We start from the raw sequence: 16,445 nt of genomic DNA, 5'->3' as shown, positions 1-16,445 counted from the left end.
TCAGAGAAGTCTCTGAGCTATTATCATTTCAAGCTCAAGACAAGTTTGCAGAATCCATTCAAATCTTGAAACAATTTACATATATTTTTTGTCTTGTAAAATAGCCCAGCAAATGTCTAATTAGGAGAAACATACAAAAGGCTTCAAGAATTCCAGAAGATCAGAATGCTTCATACAGTTGAATTTACTAACTCAGGAGACAAAATATATTCTTACATTAACCATTAATATATGGGAGAAATGATGATGCATGAGATACAAAGGGAATCTTTGCTTCTGCTGAATAGTCGTGCAGTGCTCAGTTTTTAATTTCAACTGCCCCTTCCTTTTCATGGATTATTAGTTCTTTACATACATTTGTATTCCACTTGTAATTCAGCCCATCTTTCCAGCATAGCGTTATTGAAAACAGAATCGTAGAACCATAGAATGGCTTGGCTTGAAGGGACTCCAGGGATCATCAAGTTCCAACCCCAGAATCATCTTATTCCATTTCACATTCAGAAGCTGTATCTAAGGAGAAGCAATTGTGGGTTATTGGATTTGACCTGCTACCCAGAATTCGTGATGGGAAGGGCACCTGGAGTTCACAAATGGGTTTGCCAGAGAGAATTACACCTGCTATTTCAACTCTTAAAAAGGGAGTCTATGATTCTAAGAGATACACAGCATCCGATGTTCTAAATACTTGTCCCATAGCAATGCAGTTGAAGAGTCATTGAGACAATTATAATGGTAGTACTCCATTTTAAATCACAAAACTTCAGACTAATTTACTTACGGATTTGAAAAATACAAACATTTTAACAGTTCCTGTAGGTGCAGGCATTGCGTGTTCAGATACAGCATCCACATTTCCTTAAGCTATGCTTTGTGTACATAACACAGTCAGTTGTGTTCAGAAAGGGTTCAATAGCTGTTTTTTGACATTGTGGTCTGGGTAAGCACTTGTGCAGTAGCTAACAGTTGGTGTGCATCAGAAGAGCAGGCAGAATTTGGGCCACTACATTTAGAGTTATGAGTTGAAAGGTAAACATTAAATACATCATTCTGTCAGTTCTAATCCTTCAGCTCAGCTTGCACATCAGGCATCATGCCAGACTTACACCTAGGAGGCACTGAGCTGGAGAGCACACAGGCATAAGTTCTTTGATAGAAGGGAAGTCTCAGTTATTTTTTGCCCTGCAATCTCAGCAACGCATCATGAGATTCTGATGCTGCTGTGGTGACCTGATCTGCCAGCACTGGGAGGAGAGCAGAAGTGTGTCCCCATCCATCCCCTCCCACCACCCACTGCTGTTTGCTGATGGGAAATGTACAGACATACAGCGCCTGGTGGCACGCAGCCAGACCTGATGTCTCTCTGTTGTCCAAACAAGGGTGGGTGTGAGGCTGTAATTCCATCTGCACCTGAGAAATTCCTGTCTTTACTCCCCAGAGTTAATAAGGACGCCACCACCTGCAGTTTCTCATCCATTATGATCTACATGTAAAGCATACATAACAGAGGCAATTGTTATGACTGTGAGAGCTCATAATCAGGCTTCTCTAAAGTCATGGTGCTACTGTTTGTTGACATTATTTTACAGACCTCTTTTACAGTGCCCCACGTTTAACTCTCATCTTTCATTGAACAGGACGGTCTGCGAAGATTATCAGGGAATGAATACATATTGTCAGCAAAACGTAAGTCTTAATTTGGCAGCTACTGAGATGTTGAGATATTAAGACATTTATAAAATCTGCAAAAGGCAATCAAATGTTCTTTTTTTTTTTAATGAGCATTGTTTGTTTTGATTTACCCCTCAACAGAAACTCATCAGGTCGCTGGCAGCTTGATCTCTCCCATCTCCCTCAATGACATACCCCCACGGATAACACAGGCAATGGAAAATGAAGAACACTGGGACTTTGATATCTTTGAGCTTGAGGCTGCCACTCATAAAAGGTCAGTAAACTATGGGCTCGTAAATACAAGTTGCTGAAAACTGACGTAGAAGTCATCCTGTAATCAGCTCTTAAATTTTTCTACCTGTGCTTTTCATACTGAATTTCTTTTATTTTCAAAGTCGAATGTTAGAAATTTTCTCACCACGTGTGAACTCATTAAATATCTGTTGTTTCATCACACACTATTTCTTGCAGATACGCAGTGGGAATTTATCAACTGGAGATGATGTATCTTTGATATGTTATAATAACAAAGCAACACCATTTTACGAGCTTTCCATTTCTGTTTTCAAAAACAGAAAAGTTCTATAAATCAAATTGTTGTCCAAGTTACATCCAACTACACAGAGTCGACACGCTGATCGAATCTGGTCAGTTGGTATAGAGCATGCTTTGTTTTGTCTCTGTGTAATTGGGTAGTTTCTATTCCCAAACAGTTTTGAGTACAGCTTTTCAGCAACATTCTCATTACCTGTCTTTGGGATTAAAGGAAGCTTTTTGATTTAAAAACTTAGCAGGCTACATGTTATGTATAAGACTAACAGAGGAATATTTACTGATAAAATGTAAAGCACAGAGTTTCATCATAGATGTTTTCAAAAGCAGGTCAGCAGTTCTGATGGTCTGTATGTACATCACTAGCAACAAAAGCTCCCACTATGGCTGTAAATTGATTTCTTGCTTAGATGTTTGGTTTTATTTCCTGATGTCTATCAAAAATTCTCCTCTGAGTCTGGTTTCATTTATCATGCTTTGTCTTAACCCAAAGCTTCTGCAACACTGTACTTTGGAGGCTAGATCCTGCAATAAATTGACTAACTTAAGCCTCCACTGAAATCCCAGATCCATAAGAGCTTTGAAAGATGTTTAAAACAAGATCCCAAGGCATTTCATTAATACATATAGGCTTCAACTTTAGACTGTGGTTTTATGAGCCCAAAACATTGAGGTTTTTGTTGTTCTTAATAAAGTGATCTAACTTCTGATTTCTAAGTAAAGAGATTTGCATCATCTCATTACGATTTTTTGGTTTTGTTTTTGCTTTGACACACTTTCATTTCTAATGAAGTACTATAGATAGAGTAATTAAAAAAAAAGTTAATCTAGCCATTGTAATTTACAACATTTAATGTGTTCACTGCATTAAAAGAATTCTATGTCTCAGGCAACGTACATGAGGTGACCAGGTTGGTTTTTCTGTACTTATTGATTTGAATAGACCAAAGAAGGACAAAAGAGGCATTTTGCTGCCTACGTGCTTACTAAAGGTATAATAATTAGGATTGCCTCCTGCTGCCTTTAAATAAAGGCAGTTCATTTACTAAGGAAATTAAGGTGATCTTCAATGGATCACGTCTACAAACAGATCATTAGTACTGCCTTCAAGTCTAAGCAGACAAACTGATAAAGCCAAGACATTTCATTAACCCTAAGCTCAGTGAAGGAGACAATGCAGTTCCAGACACAGAGCCCTGGAGGAACCTCTGACCGTGCTGCGTGCTGCTGACGAGCTGGCATGCAGGGAGACCTCACTGCCATCCCAGTGACATCCCAGCCAGCACTTGTTTTCACCTGCTTCCAGAATACCTCATCCTTTACTGCATGCAAAGTCGGTGAGCAATAGAAGCCTTCAGGTGGCTGGTGTAAAAGAAATGGAGCGGGTGTACAGAGCAGAAAGAATAGTGATTGCAGCACTGCATGGTGTACATGTACATAACCTAAATGTACACAAGCTGGCTTAGGAAACTGGCAGTAGTAATACCTCCTCCCTCTTCTCATGTGCTGCGTTCTGGACATGCTGATTTGTCTTGTTTTGGCTGCAATCTGTGTTTACCCAACAGAGACTCCCCAGGTACCAAAATGCTGCTACACACAGCAGCACACACAGCCTGTTTAGTGCTCTCAGACCCGTCAGGGACTGTCACGTTCTGAGAGCTGGCATGTGACAGGAAGGCAAAAGATTCTGAAGTTCTGTAGCAAGCAAATCTGTATAGTGATCTGGCACATCTTTGGTTAAAAAAGCTCTGTAGAGTTGTGCTATTCACACTCTGTAATACCCTTTCAACCTCATTTGTTTTAAAATTTTGTTTGTTTTTCTTCACAGGCCTCTGGTTTATCTGGGTCTCAAAATATTTGCTCGCTTTGGAATCTGTGAATTCCTGAACTGCTCAGAATCAACCCTGAGGTCGTGGTTACAAGTTATTGAAGCTAACTACCATTCCTCCAACTCCTATCATAATTCCACCCATTCAGCAGATGTGCTACATGCCACTGCTTATTTCTTGTCTAAAGAAAGAGTCAAGGTAAGTCCACATCTATAAGAAACAGTATAGGTGGGAAGTGCAGTCAGGATTAAAGGAAGATCTCTCGGAAAAGATGCCAAGACTCAAATGTCTGCCTAGTGCCAACCAGTTTGAGCGCTCTGGTGAAAGAACTGGGCTGCTTTACATCAGTTCTAGAGTCTGCCGTATGGTGTATGCGGAACAGTGGGTACTACGTAGTACTATAGGAACTGAGCCATTGTTGATGAGAGAATAAGAGAGCCTCCTTTTACAACAAAACTTCCTGGCATCGTTCAGTTTTCTCACATAGGTGAGCTAATGACTGAATTATTTTGTGGTGGTCAAATACAGATTAACAACTGTCACTTCTCATGCCTTGTGATGGTAATTTTGTGGAAAACTCATGGAACAATATAGGCCTTAAAATATGCTGAGTGCTTGCAAAGCTGTATTACCCACTGAAGTAAATGTCCTGAGGCTGAAAGAGACTGCATTGGAGAAGTGTTGAAACAGATTACTTGTTGAAGTTCCTTGTACCATAATGCCCACTGGTGTATTAGAGCCACTGACAACCAGAATAAATCAGAACAGCCTTTGTTCTCACGCCCAGAGGGCAGACTGCAGTGTGAGAAGGCAAATTAAAGCAGTGCCTGCACGTATACCGATGGCAGTACATGTTTCTAAGTTAAGTTTTTGGATGGAAATTCCTACTCTGAATGGGCCTGCCTAAGGATAGTGCTAGTGATGGGCACCTGGCTGAGCCATTTGTGATTGTAAACAAGCTTCCAACAGCTCATTAAAATTGAAGTCTCTTAACCTGGAGCTGTATCTTATTAGTGTGCTCTCCAGAGGCTGACTCATATACTGTATGCCAAGAGGGAATAGAACTTCTTCAGAAATTTGCAGCCCCTTATTTGCCAGAGGTTTAACTGGTTTTCCCAAGAATATCTATGAAAAACAGACAAGATCTGGAATCATCTCAATGCCACAGAAACATGACTGCCTCCTCCTTTTCCAAAATGTTATTTCCATTCCTCTTTAGGCATAGAAAAAGAAAAAAAAGTTGCAATAGAAGAAGGAGCAGAATCGAAGTTCAAGATTTGCTTTTTATCTTCTCAGAGTTACAGCCCAGCTGCTTTTGCACTGTCCAGAGTTCATCTTAAGTTAAATACAGAAAGCACAATTCTGCTGTCAGATTCACATTGAGATTTTTTCTTCAGTAAATTGAACTCAGTTCTTGTGTGGGAAAACTTTCTGGTTTCCAAACTGAAGCAATATTCTCAGGATCATTTCCATTTCTGTGGCATAGGAATTAATGTGACAAAGTTAGAATCCTTGACCTGAAGTTGGAGGTAAAGGTACTGTAAATCCCTTCAAAGGCTGTTATGTCACACTCAGGAAATAAGCTTGGGATGCACTGCTGTGGTCCTGCAGTTCAAGCATTCTCCAGTTTTTCGCTACTTTCCAGCTGCACAGGTCTTTCTCACACTGAGCACTGATCAGTCTGTCCCACTCAGGAGAACTTGTTCTACAATTCCTCACCCCTAACTTTATACCTCAGGTACAATCCCAGGAGTAGCAGCGGAAAGAAGCAGCTAACACAAAGGAGGCAGTATTTCAGACAATTGTAATTGTGAACCTAGGGTAGAAATATTTCTTTGCCTTTTCTTGTTCTGCACAAGACCCTTCTTGCAGTCCTCAATGAATAATATCCTCGCTCCATCAAAGTCAAGTCTTTGCATTAATTTCAGAGAGTAAGGTAGTGTAGGGACAGTCTTCTCATCTACCAAATCTGAGCACTGTGAATGGTACAGTCAAAGGGAGCAGAGAATTTGGACCTTAACTCAAGCTAATTTGAATTAACTGTCCTGCTCCCAGATTCAGCTGGAAATACTTCTGCTCCTGTCTCTTTTATTAAAATTTTAACAAAAGTATCTTGCATTTATGATCGGCATAAGTGCAGAATAAAGACTAGTTTCAGAGTGGATGAACCGTAAAGATTCCTGAGGTGTTTGGTTCTTTTTCTCCTCTGTGTTATTAATGCACCGTTAAAACATCGCAGCATAAAACCTTCCAAGTCAAATAGTTTTGTATTTCATTACAGAGTAAACATAAGGAAGCATACAAGAATTACCAGTGTGATTAGACAGAAAACATGGAGTACACCATGCTAAGAGAATCTGAATCTGAATCTGACAGTCCGATTTTTCTAAGGTTATCAACTGTTAAGAATTCTGCCCAGACTTTGTACACTATTACAGAACTGGACGTATGTGAAATACTCTTTACAAATCACAAGCCTAGCCAACACATCAGTGGAATACGATTAGGGCACATTCAGTTTTCAAAAGAAATGAAATGGTCTGCTAGCAATAGCATACTCTTTAGCAATACCAGTTTTTTTTCCAAGCCAAATACCCTAACTGAGTGAAGGCTGTTTATGTGCTGTTAGAAACCACAAACTAATTTATTATTTTGCATTAATTTGATTAATTGAATTTAGTTTGTCAAAAGTATGGCTAAGGCAAAACTCAAGAGGCACAAAAAGACAAAAATGTCACGTGGTGTTCAATAAAGCTTATAATGAATTTTCCAGTGCTCTGACTAGAATGTCTGACCATTACTGATCTGCAGAGTTCTGGCTTTTCTCCCTTAGCAACTTGGCTTAACCTTTATGGACAGAATAGCGTTTCTAATGAGTCTGCCAGGAAAACTAAGCATCCTTCTATTTTCAGCAAACTTTGGATCCCATTGATGAAGTTGCTGCACTTATTGCTGCCACAGTCCATGATGTGGATCACCCAGGAAGAACAAATTCTTTCCTGTGTAATGCTGGGAGTGAGCTAGCAATTCTCTACAATGACACCGCAGTGCTGGAGAGCCATCATGCTGCCCTGGCTTTCCAGCTCACCACCCGGGATGACAAATGCAATATATTTAAGAACATGGAAAGGTAAGCTTAAACACTGTCTTGTCTGCCCACTGACATCTCTCACTTCTGTGCCTACCCAAGCCTTTCTATTCTTTCTTCCCCTGGCACCTCTCAGCAACACAAGCGGTCTTTAAGACAGACTTGTTTTAGCAAGCAGCCCTTTGTGAACCAGTCAGCATTCTTAATTGTTTCCTTCTTTAAACAGGAATGAGTATCGAACCCTTCGCCAAGCCATTATTGACATGGTCCTAGCAACAGAAATGACAAAGCACTTTGAGCATGTCAACAAGTTTGTCAACAGCATTAATAAACCCTTGGCAGCGCTAGAAGAAAATGGGGTAAGCAACAATGCGAATCCTCCTTAAAATGAATAGGCAGGGACTGGGAACCCTTGGCAGTAGGAAATCTCCACGTGATATTCTGAGAAAGTTCATGAGAAACATGGAGAAAGAGAGATAAGAAATGTGTCTTTCGCCTCTGGCTTTGAATGCTCTTTTTACATCATCATTGCACAGCTTTGAAGATGCGTGGGACTTGCTTGGTTCCTGTTATTACTGCAGCACTGGGATGTTTTATGAGAATCAGCCATGTGCTTGGGCAGCCTGGCCTCTATAATTCCCAATAGAAAAAGCCATTTTGATGAACCCAGTCACTCCTATGGAGAGTGCTAGCAGAAAGACTTGGTGTTCTTGTTGGCCATTTCTGCAAAGGTGCCGAGATTTGCTTCAGAACAGAAGCTGAATTACTTACTCACAACGGGAATGCTGGTGGTGCAGAGTAAGGGCAGGTATATTGACTGCCATATGGCACGTTCTGTGGAAATGAGGGCCCTCAGCTTTTAGTGCTGCCTGGCAGCATTCATGGGTTTTCTGCCTACTTTCTTTTTTAATCTTTAAAATAGATGATAGTGGCATTATATATTATAGAGACATAATCAATAGCCATCTGGAACCCCATGGACACAATGAAATTGCCTGTTAGGAACTCATTCTAAAAAACCACACCAGTTTCAATAACAGCTTCAGCCAGCAGTTTTGTTGCCAGTAAGAGTAGCATATAATTTTGTTGGAATGGTTTTTGCAAAGAGAAGATTTTCAGAATAGTTATAATAAAGTTTGCAACAGTGGCAACGTCCTGTAGGAGCTGTAATGGTTTTCTGTGTTTTCTTACCATGTTTTTTTAGAAAGCCACATTTATGACTATTGTGTGCAGGGAGGGTAGGGCAGTCTTTTTGTTACCAGAAGGTGGGAGAGGGACAGACCTCACCCATCAGAAGCAGACTGGAGCTTATCTGGAGGAGAGTACCCTTGCCCACAAGAGAATAAGCTAGAATCAGCTTTGTGTTTGGCTCTTGGTGATGCTAATGAGAACTCTGTGAACATGGAGCCCGAGTTGTAGTACGATACTGGTTTTACTGACTTAAAGTAGAAGAAAGGCTGTTAATTCTGTGGCTATGAAGTATTTTTTCCCAGATAGCTCTATGTTGCAGAATGTGGCTTAAAGTCTCAGACAAGCATTGTTGATTTCTGTGGGTGCTGCACTGGACCTTGTGTTCATTGCCCAGGAAATACCTACACTTTGTTCCAAGTGCCCATTCACTGCTACCAGAACCTAGAGGAGACCAGAACTAGCCTGTGCGTATGCTTGTCCTTAGAATGATCATTTAACAGCTAAGTCTTTGTTACCACAGTTGGTCTCTTACCTATTACAAATAAAAGGAAGGATGATGAAATACATGCTCAGATTGTAAAGCTGTTGTCAGAAGTTGCCAAATGACAAAACTACCACCATCTCTTCAATCTGATGGCTTCATTTACATTTGTGCATGTTACAATGCAGTCAGGCCATAAATGTTTCATCAGATTCTGTTTTTCACTGATAGTCTTCTCTCACATTAGAATCCCTGTGCTGCCCACTGGCTTGTCACACCATTTTCAGTTCTCACCCACCATTCTGTTCCGTGGCTTCTCACTCTGCCTCTCTCTCTTCTCCATTTCCCAGCACTAGCTTCCTCGCTCAACAAATCCCTCCTTTTTCAGCCTTCCTTCCCTCTTCCAATAGTGTTGGCTTGCTAGTCCATTCTCAGAGTTCCCAGGATTTCTGTGCCTCTCTACTCATTTTCTTCTCTGCTTCTGCATTCATATCAGGTAACAACCTCTTCTTCCCTGCTGCTGTTTTTCTGCAGGTTTTGTTTACTGCAAGTAGTGGAGAGGCAGGCTCCCTATTCTTAGTTATAAAATCTGAACCTGGACAGCTTCTGCTCCAGCACAGCCAAGAACTATAGTTGCAGCAAGAGTCCTGCTCAATCCCAGGCTCTAGCAATTCCTACTGAATCTACACAAACCACGTTTTTTTCCCTGATATTAGTAACATGTCCAGCAGCTTTTCACAGAGATGGTGAGTGGCTTACCCCAAAACCATCCCTCCAACTCAGTTCCAGGTCCTCACTCATGAAGATGTGAGGGTATTTAGAAAAGAAAGAAACAGCAGCAATTTTAGCATCAGCTAGAAAGAGCTGATAAATTCTCCTACCCTCATATTTAGAAGCCACCAAATCATTTTAAACTGCAATTTTCAGAAAAAAATATATAAATCTATGCCTGAGGCGGACACCTGGTAGGGGAACTTCAACCAACCAATTTCAGCTGGCAGTTGTGAACAGTATTAAGTAAAATCTTTTAATGTGAAGCATCAGCCCGCCGGCTAGCCGACAGCTGGAGCAGTAGGCAATCAAGCTGTTTCACTGTAGATAGTTCTTTTAAACATACCTATTTATTCATGGAAGTTTCCACAGAACCTGATTTTTTTTTTTTTTAATGGATGATTTTAAGAAGTAGCATGCACACATATATTTGAGGGCCTCATAAACGTTTTTGTTGTTGTTGTTGTTTTGGGATATTCTGATGGAAATGTAAGGCCAGCAAAATGCGTGGGAGATTAGGAGGGCAAATGCTTCTCTGCTCAGTTCCTTGATAGTAACAAACACGATAAAAAAGAAGGGAGAATAAATCTTAGTAGATTACAAGCAAGCGAGGTGGCTCCAAAAAGCGGGCTGCAGCATCCATCCAAAGATGGATGGATCTCTCTTGTTGACAGTTACAGAGAGCTGGGTGGCTGCTCCATGCTCTTTGGATGGATCCGTCCTCCTGCCTACAGAGAGCAGGGTAGCTGCTGCTGCTGCTTCAGCCTGTACAGGTAGACAGTAAAAGTAAGGACAGCTGCATGTAGAAATCAAAGTTTAATTCTGGCTGTGAGCCCCAGGGGCTGTAGGGGAATAATCTGCCCCACGAGGTATTTGCGATTCATAGCAAATCCTGCTTAAGAGTGGGAAGAAAAAGGCAATATAATTTTTAGAGAAATCGAGAAGCAAAATGTTTTCCTTCTTTCGTTTTGGAGTTTCTCAGTTCAGCAGGTTCCTACTAAAAGGTCTGTAATGTGCGAGTGGGTGAAACCAATCATTTGCTGTGCTTGTTACCAGCAGAACAACTCTGACAGATCCCTTTTCAAGTCTGTTCATATATCTGGTTGCAGCAGCAGTGTGTGTTTCCTGGCCCTGTTTCCAGTCATGGCTGTGACTCAGTGTAATGTTTGCAGGCTGAGCTGCCAACCATGTATTCCAAATGGGACAGTTCCACTTATTTTTTTATTTATTATTTTTGTACATATTTGTTCAAAGAGCCATGCTGAGAAGCTGCTCTGTTTGTTTCCTTTCTTCTTTTGTTTCATAAATTGAAAAAAAAATCCTTTCCAGCTCCAGCATCCTTTATCCTCCCATTTCCCTTCATGATGTCACCTAAGCCTATGACAGGAAGCCAACATCTGACATGGAGAGACGCCTCTGCACTCTGAGCAGGATGCTGGGATGAAGCACAGTTAGCACATTTTATTCCCAAGACATCCGCAACCAGCAAGCAGAGCTGTGCCTTGGTTTGAACAGATCACAGAAGCAAACATCCTTTCTGCATTCCTGGTGGCTCACCTAGGAGGATATTATCTGCTGTCCTTAGCTGAATGATCTCTCATTATTTTCAGTGCTTCATTTTCATGCATTACTTGTGTTTCTGGAGCTTCCATCACTTTACATTGACTTTCTTACATCATTTTTACATGTATTTGAAGATCTATGCAACTCACTTTGTTTCCTCAGTACTTCCTCTTTCGTGTATCTACAAATGAGGGAAAACAAGAAATTTGAGAATCTAATTTTGGTAGGAAATATGGATCTGATGTTTCCGAACTAGCACCTACCAAATGATACTGTTTATATTATTAATTGTGATTTTCTTTTTTCAGGAAGGACTTTTTTCCCCCAGAACTTCCTTCTGAAAAATATATTCTATAAAAAGATCAGAATGTTTCTGCTGCTTTGTAGAAGCTGATTCATACCTCCCTTTTTGTACCAAGTATTGCAGGATCTGGTGTCTTACTGTTCTCTTACCAGCATCACACTTCTTTCTGTTACTCCTTTACTGCATTTAGACCAAGACCTTGTTAGGTGTTAGACAAGCCTAATAAATTCCTTGCTTCAAAGAGTTGGTTTTTTTTAGTAGTAGACAAGAGACCTTGTGGTCAATTTCTATATTCTACCCATCCTTGAAGAGTCAAGTAACTCTGGCGTCCTTATGTGTGTTTTTTTTGAAATCTGGATTATTGGAGCCTTTACTCATATTAGTTGGATTCTGGCTCCAAATATAGAGGACTGTTGCCATACCTGTATATGCAGCCTGGGAACCAAATATAAGCTGTGTGTGGGCTGAAGCTTTTCCTAGACTTGCAAAGGCAGGATGAGGCTGTACAGAGTATGTTTTTAGTAACACTGACAAACTCTCAGAAAGCACAAATTCCAGTCAGGTTGGAGACTGGTGGGCTCCCATGGCCTTGGTGGAAGGCAGAGCAGGAGTATGCCTGGAGGCAGCATGGGATCTGACTCCTGAGGCAGCAGTGCTGTCAGTATGATTGATGCTCATGGTGATGAGGTTTGCATGCAGAGGATGACCATGCATGTCAGATCAGTCCGTTTTTTGTTAAACCAGCTGTTCCACTATTAATGTGCAAGTCCATTAATCCTTGCATTTCAGCAGAGAATTACATTTCCTGCCTACATAGTGCTCATCACTGTGTGTGCAGTGATTAATGGCTCCTCACCACACATTTAAGGAGGCAGACAAGGTGTAGAGGGATTAGGTGACTTGCCCAAAGATGCCCAAGAGATCTGTCACAAAGACAGTGAATGAATCCAGAAATGAGTTCGGTGCTAGTCTGGAGTTGTGGCTAATATTCATAACCCCCTATGAATTCAGCTGGACATCATATATGGTAGTCAGTAATAGCACTGATCCTTATAGGATCTGCTGAAAACATTCCCAAGGCACAAAGCTTTTGAGTAGGTATGCAGAGCTTTTGCTAATGGATTGCTTTTAATTCTCAAATGTTGCAGAATAATGGTGATGGGGATTCAATCAAAAATGTTCTCACGTCTCCTGAAAACCGCATCCTCATCAAACGCATGTTGATAAAGTGTGCAGACATTTCCAATCCATGCAGACCTATAGAGCAATGCATAGAGTGGGCCGGACGCATCTCTGAGGAGTACTTTGCACAGGTAAGGCAGCTAAAAAGTGCTCCTGACATTCCAGGCTCTTTAAAAGGGAAGAGAAGTGTGCATGTATGGCCACTGTCCCAAAACACCTAAGGGTGCATTAAGCAACATGAAAAATACATTATTTTTTTTTAAATGATGGGATATTCAGTATCAAACGGTGGGCGAGGAGGTCAAACATGGTGAGACAACGGTTTTGAAAGGGATATGACAGTGATAAGGAGAAGGCTCTCAAAAATGAGAGCAAAAAAAATGTGTAGATGTGGCACTAAGGGATAGCATTTAGTGGGGTTGTATTGGTAGTAGATGGACAGTTGGGCTGAATGATCTTGAACATCCTTTCCAACCTTGATGACTCTATGATTCTACAATTACTCATGCCAATACAACTAGGTACCTTCAGACAGAAGAAAGCTGACATCTACAGTGCACTTATGAAAAACTTAAGCTTTCAAGTTCTCCAGTCTGCGACTTGAGTTTTTTTTTTGTTTTGCCTGTCGTGTTCCCGTCACAAAAGGGTGCCTTCTGCCTACTGTGTGCTGGCTCTGTCTCAAGAACAGGATTGTCAGGTTGTAGTGTCAGCATGGGAGCAGCACTCGGCCCAAAAAATGCTCTAAGACCTTAGTGAACCATGCTGAAGAAAGGTTTTGAGAAGACAGGGACAAGGGGCAGGCATTACAGATATAGACCAAATACTGGAGTTGGGCTTTGGTACCTCAAGGGGGAAAAAAGAGGAAGATAAAGATAGTTTGACATCTCTGATTGGTACAAAATGCAGCTTCTGTCAGAGGTTAACAACGGATACGTGTTCTAGATCCAAATCAGTCATAACTTACAGCAGTAACACACAGTTACATAGGGCCAGCTCTGTGTGTTAAATGCAGAAGGTAAATTTGCCACTTTGTGGGAAACATTGGAAGGCACTGTTCAGTGGTTTGGCTGAAACCTGCCCAAGAAGTGCTGCTTCTTCAGCTTGTTCAGGTTTCTCTGTTTATTTAGCAGTTGCATGCTCTAGTCAGTGCCACTCAAAGAAGCCGTTAATGGAATGTTACAGAATAATCACAAGAGTGTTCTTTGCAGACTGATGAAGAAAAGAGGCAAGGTTTACCTGTTGTGATGCCAGTTTTTGACAGAAATACTTGCAGCATCCCCAAGTCCCAAATATCATTCATCGATTACTTCATCACTGATATGTTTGATGCTTGGGATGGTAAGCAAAATTCCACAGATCTTTTCTAAACGTTTGAAGCTATTGTGATATAGAATTGTTCTCTTGTGACTCCTAAAGAAAATGGGAGACAAGAAGATTCCTGTAGTTCAAGTAAGCTTAATAACTTCAGTATTGCTTAGAAGTATTTTGATCCTGCTACAAACTGTTCTCCTGGCTTCTCTTTAATGTATCAGTTTCAGGCAGTGTTTAACTCTCTTAGTTTTAAACTTGCTTCTGTGAAAATGGAGGAAAGAACACTTTCTCTCTGAGAGCTCTTTGGACATAACCATTTTGTCCATGTTGATATCAGTTATTCTTCAAGACAAATTTCTACAGTCTGGAAAATGCCTGGGGGAGCAACTATTTCCTTCCAAGCACTGTCTCTGTGGTAGAAGTGGTCAGAAATGTGACTCTCCTAAATGCCACATCATGACATGTGACTGAGATTTGATGAAGTAGGATAATTACAAGCATAATTAGTTATGCTCCTCCTGGAAAATGGTGTCCCTTTGCTGGTGCTTGCAATACCAGTATTAAATAGACTCTCAAAACTGCTCTCAGTAGCCTTGGAAGATCCATGAGTGATGAGAGCTATAAAGCCAGAAACATTTCAAGTAGCGGTATGACAGCTTTAAGCTTTCCTACTTAACACAGTTGCCTGGACATTTAAGTGATATTTAAGCAGACAGCATCATGTGACTATTCCAATCCTGCAAACTAAATACACTCTGCCCTTTTTCCCCTAGCATTTGCAGACCTGCCAAATTTGATGCAGCATCTGGATAATAACTTTAAATACTGGAAAGGATTAGATGAAAGGAAGCTGCGGAGCCTCCGACCACCACCACCAGAATAGCAATTAGACTATGGTGTGTAATTTACTAACCAGATGCATATTTATTCAATCTCACTTTTGTCCATGTGATTTGAGATATGTTTCGGTCTCTGCAGTATTACAGTAAGGATTGCCCATGCGCTTGGGGAACTTTCAAATTCAAGAGAACATGAGGTCAGCAGCTGACTTCCACAAACTACCATGTGTGGACTCCAACGAAATAAGCCTGTCAAGTGGAATTACACTGGATTGCTGCAGTACTTGTACTGAAGAGGGTTTATTAGTGAACATGTTTTGCGCTATCTTCTTACCAGTGTGCGAAGCTGGAAGACCTTGAAGAATCCATACGAAACAGACATTCAGTAGAAGATTTTGGTTAATCCTCACCTCTGCAAGTGAAGAAGAAATACCTATTAATAGTGACTCACAGCTTTTGTGAGAAAGCTACATGCTTTTTATAAGCACTTAGGACAGTTACATAGAACAATCAGACATTTAAAATGCAACTCTCCATGAAGGAATTTCTGATCTATGAAAAATAGATATACTCTATTTTTTCACATCACAGAAGGTGCAATCATTCACTTCTGAGCACTACTGAAAGTGAGTTCTCTTTAAGAAATTTAGTAGCATATGTAAAAAATAACACAAGAATTTTTGAGGTTGATCGTTAGCATCTATGATTAAAATGATATGTTTTATTTATTTTGTTAGATGTTCAATATTTTCTATGAATTTATAAATACTTAAAAGCCAAAGCCAACTTTAGATGCATTACAAATTTACATGATTCATACTCATTAATATACATTTAATTGATGTACAGACCTTTTATTTTCATAATGCAAATACAAATACTATACAATGATACATTTTTATTGCACTGTAAGGATAGATGTGTATGTTTAAATATTGTCTGATTTATGTTAATTAAAATTAAGTTTTATTGCAAAGGTCTCACTTGAGAATAGTAGAATAAACAAGAAATGTATCCTGAGCACCAGAACCGCGGTAGTTCTCCCATAAACCAGTGACGACCACCTGATCTTCCCTTGGCTACAAAAGATAATAATATGTTGGAACTTTCTGTTTTCTCCCTTGAAATTTTATGACTGAATTCCCTGTCAAAGTCTGCCTTATTTTATATAGTATTTCTACAAAGCATTCCACAGCATATATGAAGAGGTGATACTACACATCTAACGAATTTCAACATTTTATAGCCTATGTATTTTCCTCCGCCATGAAAGAAACAGAAAATAAAGCCACCAACAAAAACGTTTAACGCAACAAGTTTGTAAAGGCTGTGTACCTTCACAATTTGAATGAAACCTTCATAGCAAACACCAGAAAATAATAAAATGTGTATTTTAAGAAGCGTCAAGGTCCGACCCATTTCATTTGGAATATATATGCACTCTGTAGTTTGCAGGCTAACAGAAGCATGGAATTCCTGTGAAAATAATTGCTGTCTGGGGAGGGGAGAAGCTGAGGGGGTTGGATTGTTGTTAGGGTGCTGAAAGGTGGTACGTGGCCGTGAGTCCCTCTGCAGCCTGCTCTTGGCAAATCCATCAAAGGCTCGTGTGTGCTGAGACAACGCCGGAGCTGCAACTGTGCTGGGCTGTATTGCGCTGAAG

General features: G+C 40.5%; 1 protein-coding gene across 1 annotated transcript in view; it reads left to right on the top strand.

The window, feature by feature from the left end:
- Positions 1-16,192, top strand: part of PDE8A (phosphodiesterase 8A) — a 108,732-nt gene extending 92,540 nt beyond the window's left edge. Inside the window, exons 15-22 of the mRNA XM_042824440.1 lie at positions 1,638-1,686; positions 1,813-1,948; positions 4,055-4,253; positions 6,968-7,185; positions 7,370-7,502; positions 12,602-12,766; positions 13,844-13,973; positions 14,720-16,192. Coding sequence (XP_042680374.1) covers positions 1,638-1,686; positions 1,813-1,948; positions 4,055-4,253; positions 6,968-7,185; positions 7,370-7,502; positions 12,602-12,766; positions 13,844-13,973; positions 14,720-14,829 — 1,140 coding nt within the window. The 3' untranslated portion in view covers positions 14,830-16,192. The remainder of the gene's footprint in view (positions 1-1,637; positions 1,687-1,812; positions 1,949-4,054; positions 4,254-6,967; positions 7,186-7,369; positions 7,503-12,601; positions 12,767-13,843; positions 13,974-14,719) is intronic.
- Positions 16,193-16,445: the final 253 nt, after the last annotated feature.

The sequence above is a fragment of the Centrocercus urophasianus genome, unplaced genomic scaffold (assembly GCF_019232065.1).
Source record: "Centrocercus urophasianus isolate 14NV4802_14NV808 unplaced genomic scaffold, USGS_Curo_1.0 seq_23, whole genome shotgun sequence".
NCBI lineage: Eukaryota > Metazoa > Chordata > Aves > Galliformes > Phasianidae > Centrocercus > Centrocercus urophasianus.
This window is presented reverse-complemented; position numbering and strand designations above follow the sequence as displayed.